Genomic DNA, 18,283 nt, shown 5'->3' with positions numbered 1-18,283 from the left:
GCCGCCGTTCACAGGATCCGCCTCTCACCCTCTTCCTCCAGTCGGCAGGCTCCGACTCGTTCGCTGCCTGCCGGGCCCTGGCGCCGCGTTCGAGCCGGAGGGGGAAAGGAGGAGGAGAAGGAGGACAACAAAGCCCCCTTCGCTTTCCCCGTCCCCCCCCTTTCGCCTTAATCCTTGTGATGGCGCGGCTAGAGGAGGAGGAGGAGGAGGAGGTGAGGGCGGCGCGGCCGAGGCCTGACGGACTTCCCTTCGGCCGAGGCTGTCCTAGCGGCGGCGGTGGCAGCGATGTGAATGCCGGGTGCAAGGACGCCGAGCCTGAGGCGGTGCGCGGCGCCGGCAATCCGGGCCCGGGCGATGGAGACGCACGTCTCATGCCTGTACAGGGACCGTCCCGAGGCTTCCCTGAAGCCTTCAGAGCGCTTAAAACGACCGTCCGAGCAACCCGGAAGTCACTTCCGGGTTGCTCGGAGGGTGATTTTAAGTGTTCCGAAGGCTTCAGGGAAGCCTCCGGACGTTCCCTGAAGCCTCCGGGGGGGGAGGTTCTTTTCGCCCTCCCCAGGCTCCTATAAAGCCTCTGGAGCCTGGGGAGGGCGAAAAATAGCTTTTAAAAAGGTGAATTCAGCTGGCCAGCGCGCGCATACGCGCTGGCCAGCTGACAGGGCAGCGCCTTGCGTGCCCTGACAAATGGCTCCGCGTGCCACTTGTGGCATGCGTGCCATAGGTTCGCCATCACGGGTATAGGGTTTCCTGCCTAGGCAGGGGGTTGGACTAGAAGACCTCCAAGGACCCTTCCAACTCTGCTATTGTATTGTCACCATTGCGTAACCCCAGGACACTGCGACCGTCGTAAATACGAGCCAGCTGTTAAGCGTCTGAAATTTGATCACACGATGCTGCAACTGTCATAAATGTGAAAAATGCCAAGTAATAATAATAATAATAATAAATTTGAATTTATTAGCCGCTCCCTTTCCAGACAGGACTCGGGGCGGCGTACAATAGAGCATATAAAACATAAAACATATGTACAAACACATAAACATACATATATACAAAGACATACATGCACGGAGGAGGTAACAAATTACATCACATTTAGACAGTTAAAAATCACCATTAAAATACCCCAATTGTAAAAACACAATTTAAAATTAAAAAATTTAAAAGGACAGTCAGGAGGAGTAAGAAAAATTACGGTTGAGCCAGGCCAGATAATTGAAAGAGGTGGGTCTTCAGCTGTACACGGAAGGAGCGGAGATCGGAAGTAATCCTGATATCACGGGGGAGGTCATTCCACAGGGCTGGGCCCATCACAGAGAAGGCTCTGCTCCTGGGTGTCGCCCCCCGACACTGTTTAGCGGACAGCACCCGGAGAAGTCCCTCTCTGTGAGCGGATTGGTCGTAGGGATGTATGGGGCAGGATGCGATCCTGCATGTAACTAGGTCCTGTGCCATGAAGCGCTTTAAAGATCATAATCAAAACCTTGAAACGCACTCGGTAGACCACAGGAAGCCAGTGCAGCTCGCGCAGGAGAGGTGTTACAGGGGAGTATCTAGTCCTCCCCATAATCACCCGCGCGGCCGCGTTCTGGACCAACTGTAGTCTCCGAGTGCATCTCAAGGGAAGCCCCATGTAGAGAGCATTGCAGTAGTCCAGGCAAGACGTCACTAGCGCATGGGTGACTGTGCGTAGGGCATCCCGGTCCAATAAGGGGCGCAATTGGCGCATCAGGCGAACCTGATGGAACGCCCCCCTTGCCACGGCTGTTACATGGTCATCCATGGACAGCCGGGCATCTAGGAGGACGCCCAAATTGCGCACCTGTTCCATGGGGGCCAGTTGCACGCCCCCGATGGCCAGAGATGGAAGCAACTGGTTGAACCGGGAGGCCGGAAGCCACAGCCACTCCGTCTTGGAAGGGTTGAGTTTTAGTCGGTTGCCATCCATCCAGACCCGTACGGCCTCCAAACACCGGGACATCATTTCCACGGCCTCATTGGGGTGGTTCGGGGTGGAAATGTATAGCTGAGTATCATCAGCATACAGATGATATCCCACCCCAAAACCACGGATGATCTCGCCCAGCGGTTTCATGTATGTGTTGAACAGGAGAGGCGAGAGCACCGATCCCTGTGGCACTCCACATGTGAGTGGCCTCCGGGTCGATCTCTGCTCCCCTGCCAACACACGTTGCGTCCGGTCAGAGAGGTAGGAGCCAAACCACCGTAAAACGGTGCCCCTGACTCCCAGCCCCTCTAGCCGGTGCAACAGGATACCATGGTCGATGGTATCGAACGCCGCCGAGAGATCTAATAGGACCAGGATAGAGGAACAACCCCTATCTCTGGCCCTCCAGAGATCATCAGTCATTTTTTTTCAGTGCCGTTGTAACTTTGAACATTCACTAAGAGAACTGTTGCAAGTCGAGGACTCCCTGTATAGATTTAAGGCAGAGGTGGCTAGGCGGTAAACCTTCATCCTGGTTTAATACCAGAATGGCAGCTTCACACAATCCACTGGGCTAGGGCTTAAGAAACCCAGGTTACAGCTTAGCAGAAGTCATGATGCTCCATTTGCACAACTCCTGGGGAGTTTTGAAGAACACATAGGGTATCAACTCATAAAGTTGCCATGGTGAGGAAAAGGGGGGGGAGAGCATTCCACGCATACCTTCGGCTAGAGTCGGATCTCAGATTACTACAGCAGGCTTCTGAGGGGGGCACTTCGCTGGAGAATGTGATTTATGACACAGACTTAGGGGAGGAAAGGAACAAGGGTAACGTTCGGCCATAATTCAAATGAGGTTTAGTTCTGACTGCAGTGAGGTATTGCCGAAATGGTGCTCCTAATAAATGACTGGTTTTCTTTTGAAACTTGGCTTGAGGCTCATGAATCAATTAGAGCATCTTTCGGAAAATGACTGGCTTTCTTTTGAAACTTGGCTTGAGGCTCATGAATCAATTAGGGCATCTTTCGGAAACCTGACACGGGGGTTGCATACAAAGTACTAAGTGTCGCCCATTCCCCACACACCCACCCACAAACTTTGTGTGTTAAATTTGACACAGGCTTTATTGAGAGCACTCAAGCGAGTAATTAATTCTGTCCAAATGTGGCTACTAAAAGGAAGGTTTGTTTCACGCCTCCTCTCACAACTTTAAAGACTTCTTGCTGTGACCAGGGCTGTGACTTTCCGTGTTGCTGTTTGGTATCCAGGTTCTGTCACCTTCTTTTACCCCCTTGGCATCGCCAAAGGAAGAGAAGGCAGATAGGAGAGATGGAACCGAAGAGTTTCTCCGAGGTCTTATTGAGTCAGTTTGAAGGATTCTCCCGTCATCATGGCCACGAATTCTGGAAAAGGAAAAACAAAGCTAGAGCAAGAAGGTAGAAATGTCCTTTTTTAAAAAAAACCCGTGTTCTTCCTTCCTTGCTATCCCCAAAACATGTTGACGGGATGTGTTTTGACCCAGTTCCCCAAACACGACAAACCATCTGAAGAGAAATCAAAATATTCCTTTGTTAAGAATGCCGGCAGCTGTGGCAAAAAGTTTCTCTCTCAGGCTGACTACTCTGGCCGGCCGGAGATGAATAGTTGTCTGCCACACCTATTCACCTCCGCCCCCTGCCTTTGAGAGCTAGAGTGGGGCTTCGCAAGCATGCAGTGGCTCTTCTATCCCAAGGACCAGCCCATAGATTTCCACTGTTCTCCTCTCCTCTGCCTTCTGCACATCCGCAGAGCTACGGTGGGGCTTCGCTAGCAGCGGTGGCTCTTCCGTTCCAAGGACCGGTCCATAGATTTCCCCTGCTCTCCTCTCCTTTGCCTTCTGTGCATCCACAGAGCTGAGGTGAGGCTTCGCTAGTAGTGGTGGCTCTTCCGTCCCAAGGACCGGCCCATAGATTTCTACTGCTCTCCTCTCCTCTGCTTTCTGTGGATCTGCACACCAGGCACTGGACCCAGCTGTTTCTCCTCTTCCTCATCAGCCACCTCCAGACCTGGGGGCTGTTGACCCTCCATCTGAGGGTCGACGGACGACCCAGGCTCTACCTCTGTCTCTGTCTCTCTCTCTCTCTCTCTCTCTCCAGCTCCATTCCCTCTTCCCCCTCAGAGCTCCCAGGTTGCCCTGATGCTGACCCTGATTTCACACCTCCTCCTCATCTGATTTGGCTTCTAGAGGGGCCCGTGGCCAACAGGTACAGGATGCCACAAATTACACCTAGTAGTAATTTTTCCACCCGGGACTAGCCCTTCTGTTGAGCAAAATGAAGACACAAAGTCAGCCACTTTGGTCCTGGAGGAAATAGTTATGAACTGAAGGTGACCTAGATGCCTACGCTACCCTGCTTTGTTTCCATGGGGTGGACGTAGGATTGTACCAGTAGCCCTCAACTTACAACAGTTCATTTAGTGACCGTTCAAAGTTACAACGACGCTGAAAAAAAATGACCTAAGACTTTTTTATATATACTTACAACCATTACAGCATTTCCCCAAGCTCACGTGATTAAAATTCAGACGCTTGGCCACTGATTCATATTTATGACGGTCGCAGAGTCCCAGAGTTACGCGATCTCCCTTCTGCGACCTTCCGACAAGCAAAGTCAGTGGGGAAGCTCGGTTCACTTAACCACCACATTGCTAAACAACTGCGGTGATTCACTGAATGACTGTGGCCAGAAAGTTCATAAAATGGGGCAAAATCCACTTAACAACCGTCTTGCTAAACCACAGAAATTTTGGGCTTAATTTTTGGTTAAAAGTCAAGGACTACCTATATTTGCAGAGGCAGAATAGATATAAGAGTGGCGCAGTGGTTAGACTCCAGTGCTGCAGGCTACTTCTGCTGACTGCCGGCTGCCTGCAATTTAGCAGTTCAAATCTCACCAGGCTCAAGGTTGACTCGGCCTCCCATCCTTCCAAGGTGGGTAAAATGAGGAGCCAGATTGTTGGAGGCAATACGCTAACTCTGTAAACCGCTTAGAGAGGGCTGTAAAGCACGGTGAAGCGGTATATAAGTTGTAAGTGCTATCGCTATTGCGATAACCGCCAGGATCTGTTACAATATGGTGATTGGATGGTCAGTTAAGCCAGGGTTTCCCAACCTTGGTCATTTTAAGCTAGGTGGACTTCCACTCCCAGAATTCTCCAGCCAGCCAGATTAGGAAGATATTTCCAAGGAGGTCTTAAGATGGGTGTGTTGTCATTTATCCCGCGAAATCAGCCCATGTTCCACACCCATGTTAACCATCTCCGAATGAAAAGCGTGAAATCAAACGGCAGAGAAGTCAAAATCCCCAACACCATTTGAAATCTCAGAGTCAACTTAAAGAGAGTCGGTGAAAATGTCAAATCAATGTGTGGCTTGCAAAATAAATAAATGTATTTTGCTGTAGCAGCTGAATCAGTTTCTATCCGGGTGGCGCCTTCTAGTGGACAAGGGGAGGCATGGCATGCCTGTTTGCTTCCATGCTTTTCCCTATATAATTTCCCAAGTCCATCTTGTTATTCTCCCGCAGCCCAGCTTTTAACCGGGCTGCGGGAGAATTCTGAGATTTGACCTCCAAGACATCTCGTGGGGGTCGTCTTTATCTTTGCATATAAGATAAAAACAGGCAGTCAATCAACTTGTTTATGGCAAACGTAGGCAGAGGCTGTAACTTGGTTTTGTTTGTGACTCTTATTTTTAAAAGTGAAGTCTTCCAGTCCAGCTACCGTGTTTCCCCCAAAATAAGACTGGGTCTTATATTAATTTTTGCTCCAAAAGACGCATTAGGTCTTATTTTCTGGTCAGGCCTTACTTTCGGGGGAAATACGGTATTAAATGCATCCATCTGGCTGACAGTCTTAACTGGGGCTTATTTTGGGAGGTGTGGGATTTATATTATGAGCATCCCGGAAAATCATACTAGAACTTATTTTCTAGCTAGGTCTTATTTTCGGGGAAACAGGGTGGGTGCAAAGATGGATCTGGAAGACGGAACTAAGTTTAAAACGAAGGGATAGATGTGCAGCATTAACAATTCCTCAGCAGTGTAACAAGCCAGCATTTAAATCCTTCCAGAGGAAGATATTCTGACAGGCAGCGTGTAGAAGTAAGGTCTTTTAATTCTAAACTATTGTTAACTGGGAGATGGGAGAGGTTGCCAGTATTTCTCACAGTCTTGTCATATGATTGCCATGCAAACCGCACACATGTATCCATATGTCTCCATCTCTTATTTGCCAGGACTGTTAGTTTTTCAATGTTCAGAATTAGCACTTTTTCCTCCCACCCTATCCTTTTTCTTTTCGTGTCGAGACATTTTTTAGACTGTCGACCTGCAAACCAGGAATTGTCTAATGATCCATTCCGGGAGCTTTTAATAAATTAGTCTCGCTTTCAATAAATTTAAAATCACCACGCTATCTCGATTTACGTAGAGCTGACTCTTAAACCCTACGTTCTTCAAGGCAACCTTTTTGGCTCGCGCCATCGGATGACAGGCGGGGATTATGCTTCCAATACCTTCGTAGTCGATGGTCCCGTCCCCATCTTTGTCGGCTTCCTTCATCATGAGTTCAGCTTCGTGTTCGTTCAGCGGTTCTCCAGCGTTCATCAATACGTATCTAAAAAGGCAGAAAACATGAGAAGGGTTGAATTATCACCAGGAGTGGTATTCACTTACTTTCCCTATCGGTTCACAAATGTGAGCTTGCTTGCTTTGCTCGCACGCATGCACCCCTTCCATGCATGCGGTTGGCCTTCCGCGCATGCGCTTTGGCTTGAAAATACGCCTAAATAGGATGGCATAGAGCCAGTGTGTGTGGGCAGGCTCACCTGCAATTTCCACTACTGGTTCGGGCAAACCGGTACGAACCGGCTGAATACCATCTCTTACCACCCCCGATTTCCACTACTGATTCGAGTGAACCGGTCTGAACTGGCTTAATCCCACCTCTTAGCACCCACGATTTCCACTACCAGTTCGGCTGAAATGGTCTGAACCGGCTGAATCCGACCTCTAAGGAACCCACGATTTCCACTACCAGTTCGAGTGAACCAGTCTTAACCAGCTAAACACCACCTCTTAGCACATGCGATTTCCACTGCCAGTTCAAGTGAACCAGTTTGAACTGGCTGAATCCCACCGTTTAGCACCCGCGATTTCCACTACCGGTTCAAGTGAACCGGTCTGAACTGGCTGAATCCCACCTCTTACCATCCACGATTTCCACTACCAGTTCGAGTGAACCGGTCTGAACTGGCTGAATACCATCTCTTACCACCCCCAATTTCCACTACTGATTCAAGTGAACCAGTCTGAACTGGCTGAATCCCACCTCTTAGCACCCATGATTTCCATTACCGGTTCGGCTGAAATGGTCTGAACTGGCTGAATCCGACCTCTAAGGAACCCACGATTTCCACTACCAGTTCAAGTGAACCAGTCTGAACTGGCTGAATCCTACCTTTTAGCACCCGCGATTTCCACTACCGGTTCAAGTGAACCGGTCTGAACTGGCTGAATCCCACCTCTTACCACCCACGATTTCCACTACCAGTTTGAGTGAACCAGTCTGAACCGGCTGAATACCATCTCTTAGCACCTGCGATTTCAACTACCGGTTCGGGTAAACCGGTACGAACCGTTCTGAATACCACCTCTGATTACCACATTTCCTGTGTCTTGAACCCAGAGGTTCCACTTCATGCCTTTGGCTGCTTACTTCAGGGTGTCCCACTCTATGTAGCCCTTGTGTTCTTTGTCAAAGACTTTAAAGGCGGCTCTGAGTTCCTCGTCCTGATTTTTGGATTTCTCGTGGTAAATGCCCATCAACACCAGAAACCCGTCGCAGTTGAAGGTGCCTTTTTCTGGAGGAAAAAGAGACAACAGAGATCAATTCTGCATAGGCAGAGGGGTAGAATCAAGGTCACGTGAAGTATTAATACCACGTTACAATGCTGTGGTAAGGCCACACTTGGAATTCAGCATCCAGTTTTCGTCACCGTGATATTTAAAAAAAGACGTGGAGACTCTAGAAAGAGTGCGGAGAAGAGCAACAAAGAGGATTAGGGGACTGAAGGCTAAAACATTTGAAGAACTCCTGAAAATCCATCCTTGCCAGACGAAGGGAAGAGCTAAAGAACAGGGGTCGACTTGGGAGTGAGGCCACAAGTGGACAATGAATGGCCCCTCCCAGAGGGAATAAAAGAGGAGCGAAAGGGGAGTGGAGTTTGCAGGAGGCAATTAGTTCGCTTAATTGGTTTGTCATTCTCCAAGATTTTTGCAGAGATCGTCCTGGCAGTTTTCCAAGCCAGATAAGGTCTGTGACTGTAAATCCTCCCTGGAAAGACTTTGCTGGATATGAAGGAGCAGAATTCACAACAAATTAATAAAAGGGTTTTTTGCCAGGACAAAGAGCTTGCTTCGTGCTCTAGGGAAGAGTCGGTCAGAACAATCCTAGCAAAGAAGATGTAACAGCCAAATTATCAGACAGGGATCAAGAGAACTGTGAAGGACACGAAATTCTGGAGGACACCAATAATTATTGTTTTTTTTCCAGAACCCAAGGCAGTCCTTTGGGACGGCAGCCCACTTACTGTCTTTGTCGACATCCTTGGCCATGTTGACCAGGTCTCGCTTGGTGGGGTTGATGCCAATCAAGCTCATGAGGCTTTCCAACTCGTCCGTCTTCACCAAGCCATTCCCCTCTTCGTCAAACATCTCAAAGATGCCTTTGTATTCGGTGATCTGCTCCGGCGTTAGAATTTCTGCCTGTGGAGGGGAAGGAAACCGGCATGAACTTTAAACAAGGACAGCGTTGATTTTGGGTTTGTCGCAACGGCAGATTACATTGCAGACTGACAGAGTTGGAAGGGACCTTGGAGGTCATCTAGTCCAACTCCTCCCCCCCCCCCGGCCAAGCAGTAGACCCTACACCATTTTTGACCGATGGCAGTCCAGTCTCTTCTTGAAAGCCTCCAGGGATGAAGCTCCCACAACTTCCGAAGGCAACTTCTGTTCCACCGGTTGATCATTCTCACTGTCAGAAAAGTTCTCCTTATTTCCAGGTTGAATCTCTCCTTGGTCAGTTTTCATGCATTATTCCTTGTCTGGCCTTCGGCTGCTTTGGGAAATAGCTTGGCCCCCTCCTCCCTGTGACAGCTGCTCAAATATTGGAACCCTGCTCTCCTGTCTCCCCTGGTCCTTCTCTTCATTAGACCAACCATGCCCAGTTGCTGCAACTGTTCATCGTATGTTTTAGTCTCCAGTCCTCTCATCATCCTGGTTGCTCTTCTCTGCACTCTTTCCAGAGTCTCCACATCTTTTTTTATAGGTTGCCTTCTTCTCTTTCTCCTAGGTGGCCAGTTGTGGCACTTGGAGATGAGAAAAAGGAAGATTTAAAGAAGAAAGAGCCAAGGCTTCACAGCTTTCCAAAAGGCTAAAAAAATAGCGCTTCATATGATGTCCAGTGGAAAGCTGTTCCAAAAGAGCAGCCACAAAGAAGGTCCCATCAGATGGCAACACTTAACAGAGAGGATCTCGAACACACTTATACTATCAGACTTAGTAAGGTATAGATTCCCCTCGCACATACATGCTGGTCGTTCCTGACTCTAGGGGGCAGTGCTCATCTCCGATTCAAAGCCGAAGAGCCAGAGCTGTCCGAAGACGTCTCCGTGGTCATGTGGTCGCCATGACTCAACTCCCGAAGGCGCACGGAACGCTGTTCCCTTCCCACCAAAGGGGGTCCCTATTTTTCTACTTGCATTTTTTGCGTGCTTTCGGACTGCTAGGTTGGCAGAAGCTGGGACAAGTCAAGGGAGCTCCCTCCATTACGCGGCGCTGGGGATTCGAATAATAATAAAAAATTGATAAAGTTAAACCAACTCGAACAAGTTTTCAGACCCCTTGACTGAAGGAACTTTGCACACGAGACAAAGAACCGTACAGCCTGTTCATTCGAGAGAAGCAATGCTTAGAAATCAGGATTTTTTTTTCTGCAGAGGAAAAATAAAATTTATCTGGGATTCTCTTATAAGAACTAAGGAGAAATTTCCGGACAGTTAGAACAATTAACCAGTGGAACAACTTGCCTCCAGAAGTTGTGAATGCTTCAACACTGGAAGTTTTTAAGAAGATGTTGGATATCCATTTGTCTGAAACGGTATAGGGTTTCCTGCCTAGGCAGGGGGTTGGACTAGAAGACCTCCAAGGTCCCTTCCAACTCTGTTATTCTATTCTATTTCTATTCTATTTCTATTCTATTTCTATTCTATTTCTATTCTAGTTCTATTCTAGTTCTATTCTAGTTCTATTCTAGTTCTATTCTAGTTCTGTTCTATTCTTCTCAATTCTATTTTATTTTCTATTCTATTCTTATTTCTATTTCTATTCTTCTCAATTCTATTCTATTTTCTATTCTATTGTAGTCTACTCTTCTCTATTCTATTCTATTTTCTATTCTATTCTATTTTCTATTCTATTCTATTTTCTATTCTATTCTACTCTTCTCAACAATTCTATTCTATTTTCTATTCTATTCTATTCTTCTCTATTCTGTTCTATTCTATTCTATTCTATTCTAGATAGCCAGAAAAGCAGATCCATTCAGCCGTCCAGACAAGGATAGACATTTAGATGAAGGGAAATATTTTTGCAGACGTTTCTCTTCCAGCTGTTTTAAAATCTCGTAGTTAGGGGTAAAGTCTCTTTTTTAAAAAAAAAAATCTGCCAATTGGTTAGAAATAAGACAGAGCAAATAGGAAACTAAAGACCTACAAATCTCATACAAGCAGGGCGGACTGAGGTTCCTCTCCAGAGATAAGTTTTGTTTTGTTTTTAAATTTATATTTGATTAGAAACTCACCATTTTCTTGGGTCTTTTCCGCCCAGGATGGTGCCCTTCAGCTAACTGGTGATGGGGTAGGACATGCAGGCAGGAGTGGTGGAGAAGCTAAACATTTGTACAGTGAAGGAGAGAGTTGCAGGAGCTTTGAATCCCAAGGGAGGAAGGATATCGGCGGCCTTTTATGGGGATGGAAACTGCAGGATCCTATTTATGGGGGAAAGAATTTTGTCTTAAGGCCCCTTGCTAAGACTTGAAGAGGGTTGAGGGTCTTGCAATGAAATGGAACATTTGCTTTGCTTGGGTGGGTGGGGAACTGGAGCTCTCTGGGCAGCTGTCAGAATTCCTTCCTTCCTTCCTTCCTTCTTTCTTTCCTTCCTACCTTCTGATTTCCATTTCCTTCCTTCTCATTTCCATTTCCTCCCTCCCTCCCTTCCCTTCTTCCTTCCTTCTTTCTTTCCTATCTTCTGACTTCCATTTCCTTTCTTACCTCCCTCGTTTCATTTTCCTTCATTCTCCTTTCATCCTTTCCTTTCTTTCTCCCTCCCTTCCTTCTCAGCTTTTCATTTCCATTTCCTCCCTCCCTTCTTCTCATTTCCATTTCCTTCCTTCCAACTTTCCATCTTCTGATTTCCATTTCCTTTCTTCCCTCCCTCCCTTCCTCCCTTCCCTTCTTCTTGTTTTCATTTCCTCCCTCCCTTTATTCCTCCCTCCCTTCTCATTTTCTCTCTCCCCACTTTCTCATTTCCTTCCTTCCATCTTTCCACCTTCTGATTTCCATTTCCTTTCTTCCCTCCTCCCTCCCTTCCTTCACTTCTTCTCATTTCCATTTCCTCCCTTCCTTTCTTCCTCCCTCATTACCTCCCACCCTTCCCACTTTCTCATTTCCTTCCTTCCATCTTTCCACCTTCTGATTTCCATTTCCTTTCTTCCCTCCTCCCTCCCTTCCCTTCTTCTCATTTCCATTTCCTCCTTCCCTTCCTTTCTTCCTCCCTCCCTTCCTACTTTCTTATTTCCTTCCTTCCATCTTTCCACCTTCTGATTTCCATTTCCTTTCTTCCCTCCCTCCCTCCCTTCCCTTCTTCTCATTTTCATTTCCTCCCTTCCTTTCTTCCTCCCTCCCTCCCTTCCCACTTTCTCATTTCCTTCCTTCCATCTTTCCACCTTCTGATTTCCATTTCCTTTCTTCCCTCCCTCCCTTCCCTTCTTCTCATTTCCTTGATGGCCGAAGTGACAAAAATGAAATGATACGACGGCTGTCCGTCAGCTGCCCACCTGTTCTTGTCTCTTAAACAAGGGTGAGCTACAGAACCCCATGCCAAATGGCAAAAGGGTCCCTGGAGCCCCCGACTCCATCAGTCGTGCACCAAATAAGGACATCTCTTCAGAGCGAGTATATTTTGAATATCACCCCCAAGGGGTTGGAAGTAATGAAATAACCCCCGGAAATATATGTATGTATGTATGTATGTATGTATGTATGTATGTGTATATGTGTGTGTGTGTGTGTGTGTGTATTCACTGCAATTAAAGAGGCTTCCAGATTAGAAATCTGAAGTGTGATTAGCTTGATTTCTTTCAAAGGTCCTGGGGAAGCTGGCAATTGCTGATAGTCCTTGACTTATGACTGCCATTGAGCCCCAAATCTCTATGGAGGAGGAGGAGAAGTGGAGGAGGAGGAAGAGGAGGAAGAAGAAGGAGGAGGAGAAAGAGGAAGAAGGAAAGGAGAAAATCAAAAAGAGGGAGGAGGAGGAGGAAGAAAAGAGGGAGGAGAAGGAGGAGGAGGGGAAGAAGAGGAAGAAGAAGAGGAGAAGAAGAAAAAAAGGGAGAAGGAGGAGGAGGAGGAGGGGAAGAAGAAGATGAAGAAGAGGAGGAGAAAGGAAGAAGGAAGGAAAGAAGGAAGAAAAAGGAAAAGAGGGAGGAGGAGGAGGAGGAGGAAGAAGAAGGATAAAAGAGGGAGGAGGAAGGAAGAGAAGAAGAAGAAGAAGAAGGCCTCCTGCATGTATGCTAGCCGCTCTGCATATGTGTGGGTGTAGGTGTGTTTGTGCATATAAACCCAGGCGTTGCGTCCTTGCCCAGGTAGTTCCCAGCTTGCTCCGTCTTCCACCTGCTGTTGGATAAATGCATTCACCTCCCTTTCCTTCTCCCTCGCTTCCACCCTCAGCTCTTTCATTCCTTAGGCCACTCTACCTCCTCCGTAATGCCGAGGGAGGGGCTGAGCCCAATGGCATCGGCTGGCAGAAGCGGGGGGGGGAGGGGGGAGAGACACGTGTGCACTCATCTGATTTGCCAGGGTCTAAAAATAGCTCTCGTGCGTCCGTGGTCTCCCTTCTCTTCTAGCTGGTTGGCGATGATGCTCATTTTGGGGTGGCTAGGAGGCCTGGCAGGCAGGCAGCCTCGCTTAACAGCGAGGGAGGGGGGAGGGAGCACCCAACAGCCCCTGAGAACGTAAGGAATGTAGTTCCCACATTTCCCTATTTGGCCACTTGGTGGTGCCAAATTCCTTGTTGGATCCTGGTTTGATCTAACTGCCAACTTCCCTTCCCCCCCCACACTTCTTATTCTAGGCAAGGAAATTATGCATTGAAATCTGCAGGCCAGAGGATGATTCGGCTACCTGGGTTTTATAAGAGGAATGAATATATATATATATATATATATATTAGTTGTATTGTATTTGTGCTGATAAATAAATAAAGGGAGACTAGTATAGATCCATTTCAAGCTATTTAGCTCTCATCAGCTAGCCATACCCTCACTGGGATTCGAACCTGGGCATACCAGGGGTTGTAACACAAATACATATTAGTTGTAAATATATATATATATATGGAGAACCAGTTTGGGGGCTTGGCAGGCCTGGGTCGCTGCCATTCCAGGCTGCCAAGCTCCTACCAGTTCGGCTGAACCGGTCCGAAGCGGTAGGAATCTACATCTGCATACATACATACATACATACATACATACATACATACATACATACATACATGGGTTCTGGCCGGCGCTACATGCACAGTTCAATAGAAAATTTATGCGCATGCACAGAACTAAAAAACAAGATGGCGGCGCCAATGGCGCTGATCGGCGAACCAGTTCGGGGGTGTGGCAGGCCTGGGTGGCTGCCAGTTCCATACCAAATCCATTTATATATAGTAAAGGTAAAGGTTCCTCTCGCACAAGTGTGCTAGTCATTCCCGACTCTAGGGGGCGCTGCTCATCTCCGTTTCAAAGCCGAAGAGCCAGCGCTGTCCGAAGACGTCTCCGTGGTCGTGTGGCCGGCATGACTCAATGACAAAGACGCACGGAACGCTGTTCCCTTCCCACCAACGGTGGTTCCTATTTTTCTACTTGCATTTTTAAATGTGCTTTCGAATGACTAGGTTGGCAGAAGCCGGGACAAATAACAGGAGCTCACTCCATTACGTGGCACTAGGGATTCAAACTGCCGATATTTCCTGATCAACAAGCTCAGAGTCTTAGCCACTGAGCCACCGCGTCCCCCCTTCTCTCTGTGTATGTGTGTGTGTGTGTGTGTGTGTGTGTGTGTGTGTGAGAGAGAGAGAGAGAGAGAGAGAGAGAGAGAGAGAGAGAGAGAGAGAGAGAGAGAGAGAGAGAGAGAGAGAGAGAGTTTTCTGCCTCTCCACCACCCACTCTGCAAAAGGAAACAAAATAAATAAATAAAATGAAATAAAGAGAGAGAGAGAATAGCTCACCCCAGGCCCTTTGAGCATATTCCCGCTGCTAAGGCACGATAAATAATAAATAACATGACGCCAGCGCTTTAAAAAAGGCCCAAGAAATTCTGCAGTGCTTTCTCCTTCACAAACCTTCTGCTCAGGTTTGATGGAAGCCGATTTAATTTTGGCCAAAATGCACAGCCGAGTCTGAAAGAGAGAAGCACTATAATGCAATCAGGAAATCCCAGAACTCGGGTTCTTCAGATTAACATAGTTGGAAGGGACCTTGCAGATCATCTAGTCCAACCCCCGCACCCGACCCCCACTTGGGGGAAAGCCTAAATTTATTCCCTATTTACTCCCTTCTTTTGGGGGGGACTGGGTAAGCCACCCATTCCCCGAAAAAAGAAGGGAGTAAATAGGGATTAAATGTAGTTGTAGGCAAGGCGGCCACCTGAGCTGGGGTGTTGTGCATTTCTGGAATTAAAATCGCCGGGAGAAGGAAGTGCTTAATTCAGTCAAGCGAGCTGATTTTGTCAGAAAGGTAAAATTATTCTCCTTGAGCAAGAAATGAGACGAGGAAGGAAATGCATCAGCAAGAGATTTCAAGAAGATTGCTAAAGGAAAGTCGAAGGCGCCTCTCATTTTTAAAAACAAACAAACCCCCCAAAAACGTTTTATTTTAGATCGGTAAGACTTTCTGTCTTTATGGCAATTGCAGACTATCAGCAGAATAGCTGATTTCCTAGAGGAAGGTGGGGGAAAACACGGGCTTTTTTAGAAGCAGGGGGAGGAAATTGCGTCTTCTGGTTTTAAAAGAAAGCTTTTCAAATAACCTCTCTTGAAAACTGCTGAGTATGTGACTAATTTCTTAGCCAGAATAAAATCGTTTATTTCTTCTGGTTCAACGCTTTGGCAGTAAGCTAGTAAAGGCAGTCCTCAAATTACGACAGGAAATCCAGCCCAAAGTTCCCATTGCTAAGGAAGGCAGTGGTTAAGTGGATTTGGGCCCCCAATTCAAGAACTCCGTAAATGAAGATTAGCTGCCAAAGACCCAGATTTTGGTTGCGGGAAGGAGGGGATGCGAACGGTCGTAAGGGTGAACTTTGTCCGCCAAGTTATTTTTTCCCCCCTTTGCTGTTGTAAGTTCACACGGTCGCTAAGCGAGTGGTTTTAAGTCGAGGCGTGCCCTTAATCCCTTTGTAAAACCATTAAACCGAGAACTGCCACGCCATCCCTCTTCCAAAGTTTAAGAATGCTGCTCTCTTCGTCCTTCTTTTAATAAGGTCCCCTTTTAACGAATCTCACGGCGAGGGAGCGCAAACTTTTTCGGCTGAAGGGCATGCCGTGTTATGAAACTGTTTACACGCGTCTGGCTGGGCTTCCGGGACATCGGCACCTTAGGGGAAATGCACACGTGTGGCTCTGGCGTGTGGTTGCGTGGAAACATCCAATTTCTGGAACAACAGGTGTTTTGGGAGGGTCTCTAGCCAAACACTTCTCCCCTGTCAATAGGGGGTGGAATTAGATTCTCAAAGGACTCCGACGTTAGCACTGATGATGTTACTTAGTTTGGGCAATGAAACGTCTGCAAGAAAACAACCAAGCTCAGAGAGCACCAGGGACCCCACGGTCCACTTCCACCTCTTCCTCCTCCTCTCCTCTTCCTTCTCCTCCTCCTCTCCTCCTCTTCCTCCTCCTCTTCCTCTTCCTTCTCCTCCTCTCCTCCTCTTCCTCCTCCTCTTCCTCTTCCTTCTCCTCCTCCTCCTCTCCTCCTCTTCCTCCTCCTCTCCTCTTCCTCCTCCTCCTCCTCCTCTTCCTCCTCCTCTTCCTCTTCCTCCTAGCACTGATGATGTTATCTAGTTGGGTAAAGAAACATCAACAAGAAAACGACCAAGCTCAAGAGAGCACCAGGGACCCCAGAGTCCTCCTCTTCCTCCTCCTCTTCCTCTTCCTCCTTCTCCTACTAGCATTGATGATGTTATCTAGTTGGGTATAATTGGTTATCGAGCATTTCATCAGCCTCGGGCCCAGGGGAGGGGCGGCGGGGTAGCAGTGATTATTCGGGAAGACCTTGAGCCGAGAGAGTTCACCGTGCCACAGACATCCGGGTGTGAGTCCCTTGTCGTGAGATGGGGCCCAGGGAGGCAGTTGGGCCTGCTGATAGTATACCTGGCTCCTCGCTATACGTCAGCGGCCCTGCCTGAACTCCTTGAGCTGATCTCATCGGTGGCGGTTGAGACCCCCAACCTTATAGTGATGGGGGATTTCAATCTGCCGTCGATGGGAGAAGCGTCTGAGGGGGTTCGGGAGTTCATGGCTTCCATGACAGCCATGGACCTGACCCAGTTAATTCAGGGCCCTACTCACGAGGGAGGTCACACGCTGGACCTTGTTTTTGTCTCAGGCCGGTGGATGAGTGATCAGGGAATAGGGGACTTAGCCATTACTCCCCTGTCATGGTCGGATCACTATCTTCTCCGGCTGGACTTCCCTGGTGCTACCCCACACCGCGAGGAGGCGGAACTGGAAGGTATTAGATGGTTCCGCCCCAAGCGCCTGATGGAACCAGATAGGTTCCAGACGGAGCTTGGGCCACCTCCTGTGGATTTGACCCGCCCCCGAGTGGAGGACCTGGTAGACGCATGGAATAGTGCGACTACCGGGGCCCTGGACCGGGTGGCGCCTTTGCGGCCTCTCCTGCGGCGACAAACCACCCTGGCTCCCTGGTTTACCGAGGAGCTAAGGGTGATGAAACGCCAAAGGAGACGCCTAGAGAGTCGTTGGAGATCCTCTCGTTCCGAATCTGACCGAGCACAGGCACGAGCCTATTTGAGGACGTACCTTGTGGCATTAAGAGCGGCCAAACGTCAACATTGCGCCGCCCTTATTGCGTCTGCAGATAACCGCCCTGCCGCCTTGTTTCGGGTGACTCGCTCCCTCTTGTTTGAGAGGCCGCGGGAAGCCCCTTTACAGGGTCGAGCAGAGGAGTTTGGGAAATATCTACATGACAAAGTCGCTCAAATCCGGATGGGATGGGCCCCCTTCAGTGGTTCAGTAGAGACGCCCGTGGCGAGTCTTGAGGGTCCGCTTTGGGAGGAGTTTGATTCGGTTGCCATCGAGGATTTGGACAGGTTGCGTGGACGTCTGCGACCCACCACATGTTTATTGGACCCGTGTCCCTCCTGGCTTGTACTGGCATCCTGGGAGGTTACACGTGACTGGCTCCTGGTCCTAGTGAACACTTCGTTGGGTGAGGGGTCTCTACCAGCCGCCTTGAAAGAGGCGGTGGTGAGACCCCTGCTCAAGAAGCCTTCCCTGGACCCGACGGACCTAGTCAATTACCGTCCAGTCTCCAACCTTCCTTTTCTAGCGAAGGTTGTAGAGAGTGTGGTGGTACAGCAGTTCCCACGCCACCTGGAGGAAAATGATTATCTAGACCCGCGCCAGTCCGGCTTCCGACCCGGGCACAGCACGGAGACGGCCTTGGTCGCATTGGTGGATGATCTCTGGCGGGCCAGAGATAGGGGTTGTTCCTCTATCCTGGTCCTATTAGACCTCTCGGCGGCTTTCGATACCATCGACCATGGTATCCTGTTGCACCGGCTGGAGGGGCTGGGAGTCAGGGGCACCGTTTTACGGTGGTTTGGCTCCTACCTCACTGACCGGACGCAACGTGTGTTGGCAGGGGAGCAGAGATCGACCCGGAGGCCTCTCACATGTGGAGTGCCACAGGGTTCGGTACTCTCGCCTCTCCTGTTCAACACATACATGAAA

At 48.6% G+C, this 18,283-nt stretch overlaps 1 protein-coding gene across 4 annotated transcripts; it reads right to left on the bottom strand.

Moving 5' to 3' along the window:
* Positions 1-3,119: 3,119 nt before the first annotated feature.
* CALML6 (calmodulin like 6) lies at positions 3,120-13,222 on the bottom strand. Of its 4 annotated transcripts, none has more exons than XM_081955086.1 (6): positions 13,107-13,222; positions 10,851-11,036; positions 8,581-8,755; positions 7,707-7,851; positions 6,505-6,605; positions 3,120-3,352 (listed from the first exon to the last, which is right to left on the bottom strand). In XM_081955086.1, the coding sequence occupies exons 2-6, from the start codon at positions 10,851-10,853 to the stop codon at positions 3,306-3,308; spliced, it is 471 nt and encodes a 156-aa protein (XP_081811212.1). In that variant the 5' UTR covers positions 10,854-11,036; positions 13,107-13,222; the 3' UTR covers positions 3,120-3,305. The 4 variants fall into 4 exon arrangements, with proteins under 4 accessions (XP_081811212.1, XP_081811213.1, XP_081811214.1 ...); XM_081955087.1 differs by lacking the exon at positions 13,107-13,222 and adding an exon at positions 13,020-13,065; XM_081955088.1 differs by lacking the exon at positions 13,107-13,222 and adding an exon at positions 12,105-12,327.
* Between the last annotated feature and the right edge of the window lie 5,061 nt (positions 13,223-18,283).

This window comes from Natrix helvetica, assembly GCF_964273705.1.
Source record: "Natrix helvetica genome assembly, chromosome: 5".
Lineage (NCBI taxonomy): Eukaryota > Metazoa > Chordata > Lepidosauria > Squamata > Natricidae > Natrix > Natrix helvetica.
Note: the sequence above shows the minus strand (reverse complement) of the source record. Positions and strands in the feature narration are given on the sequence as shown.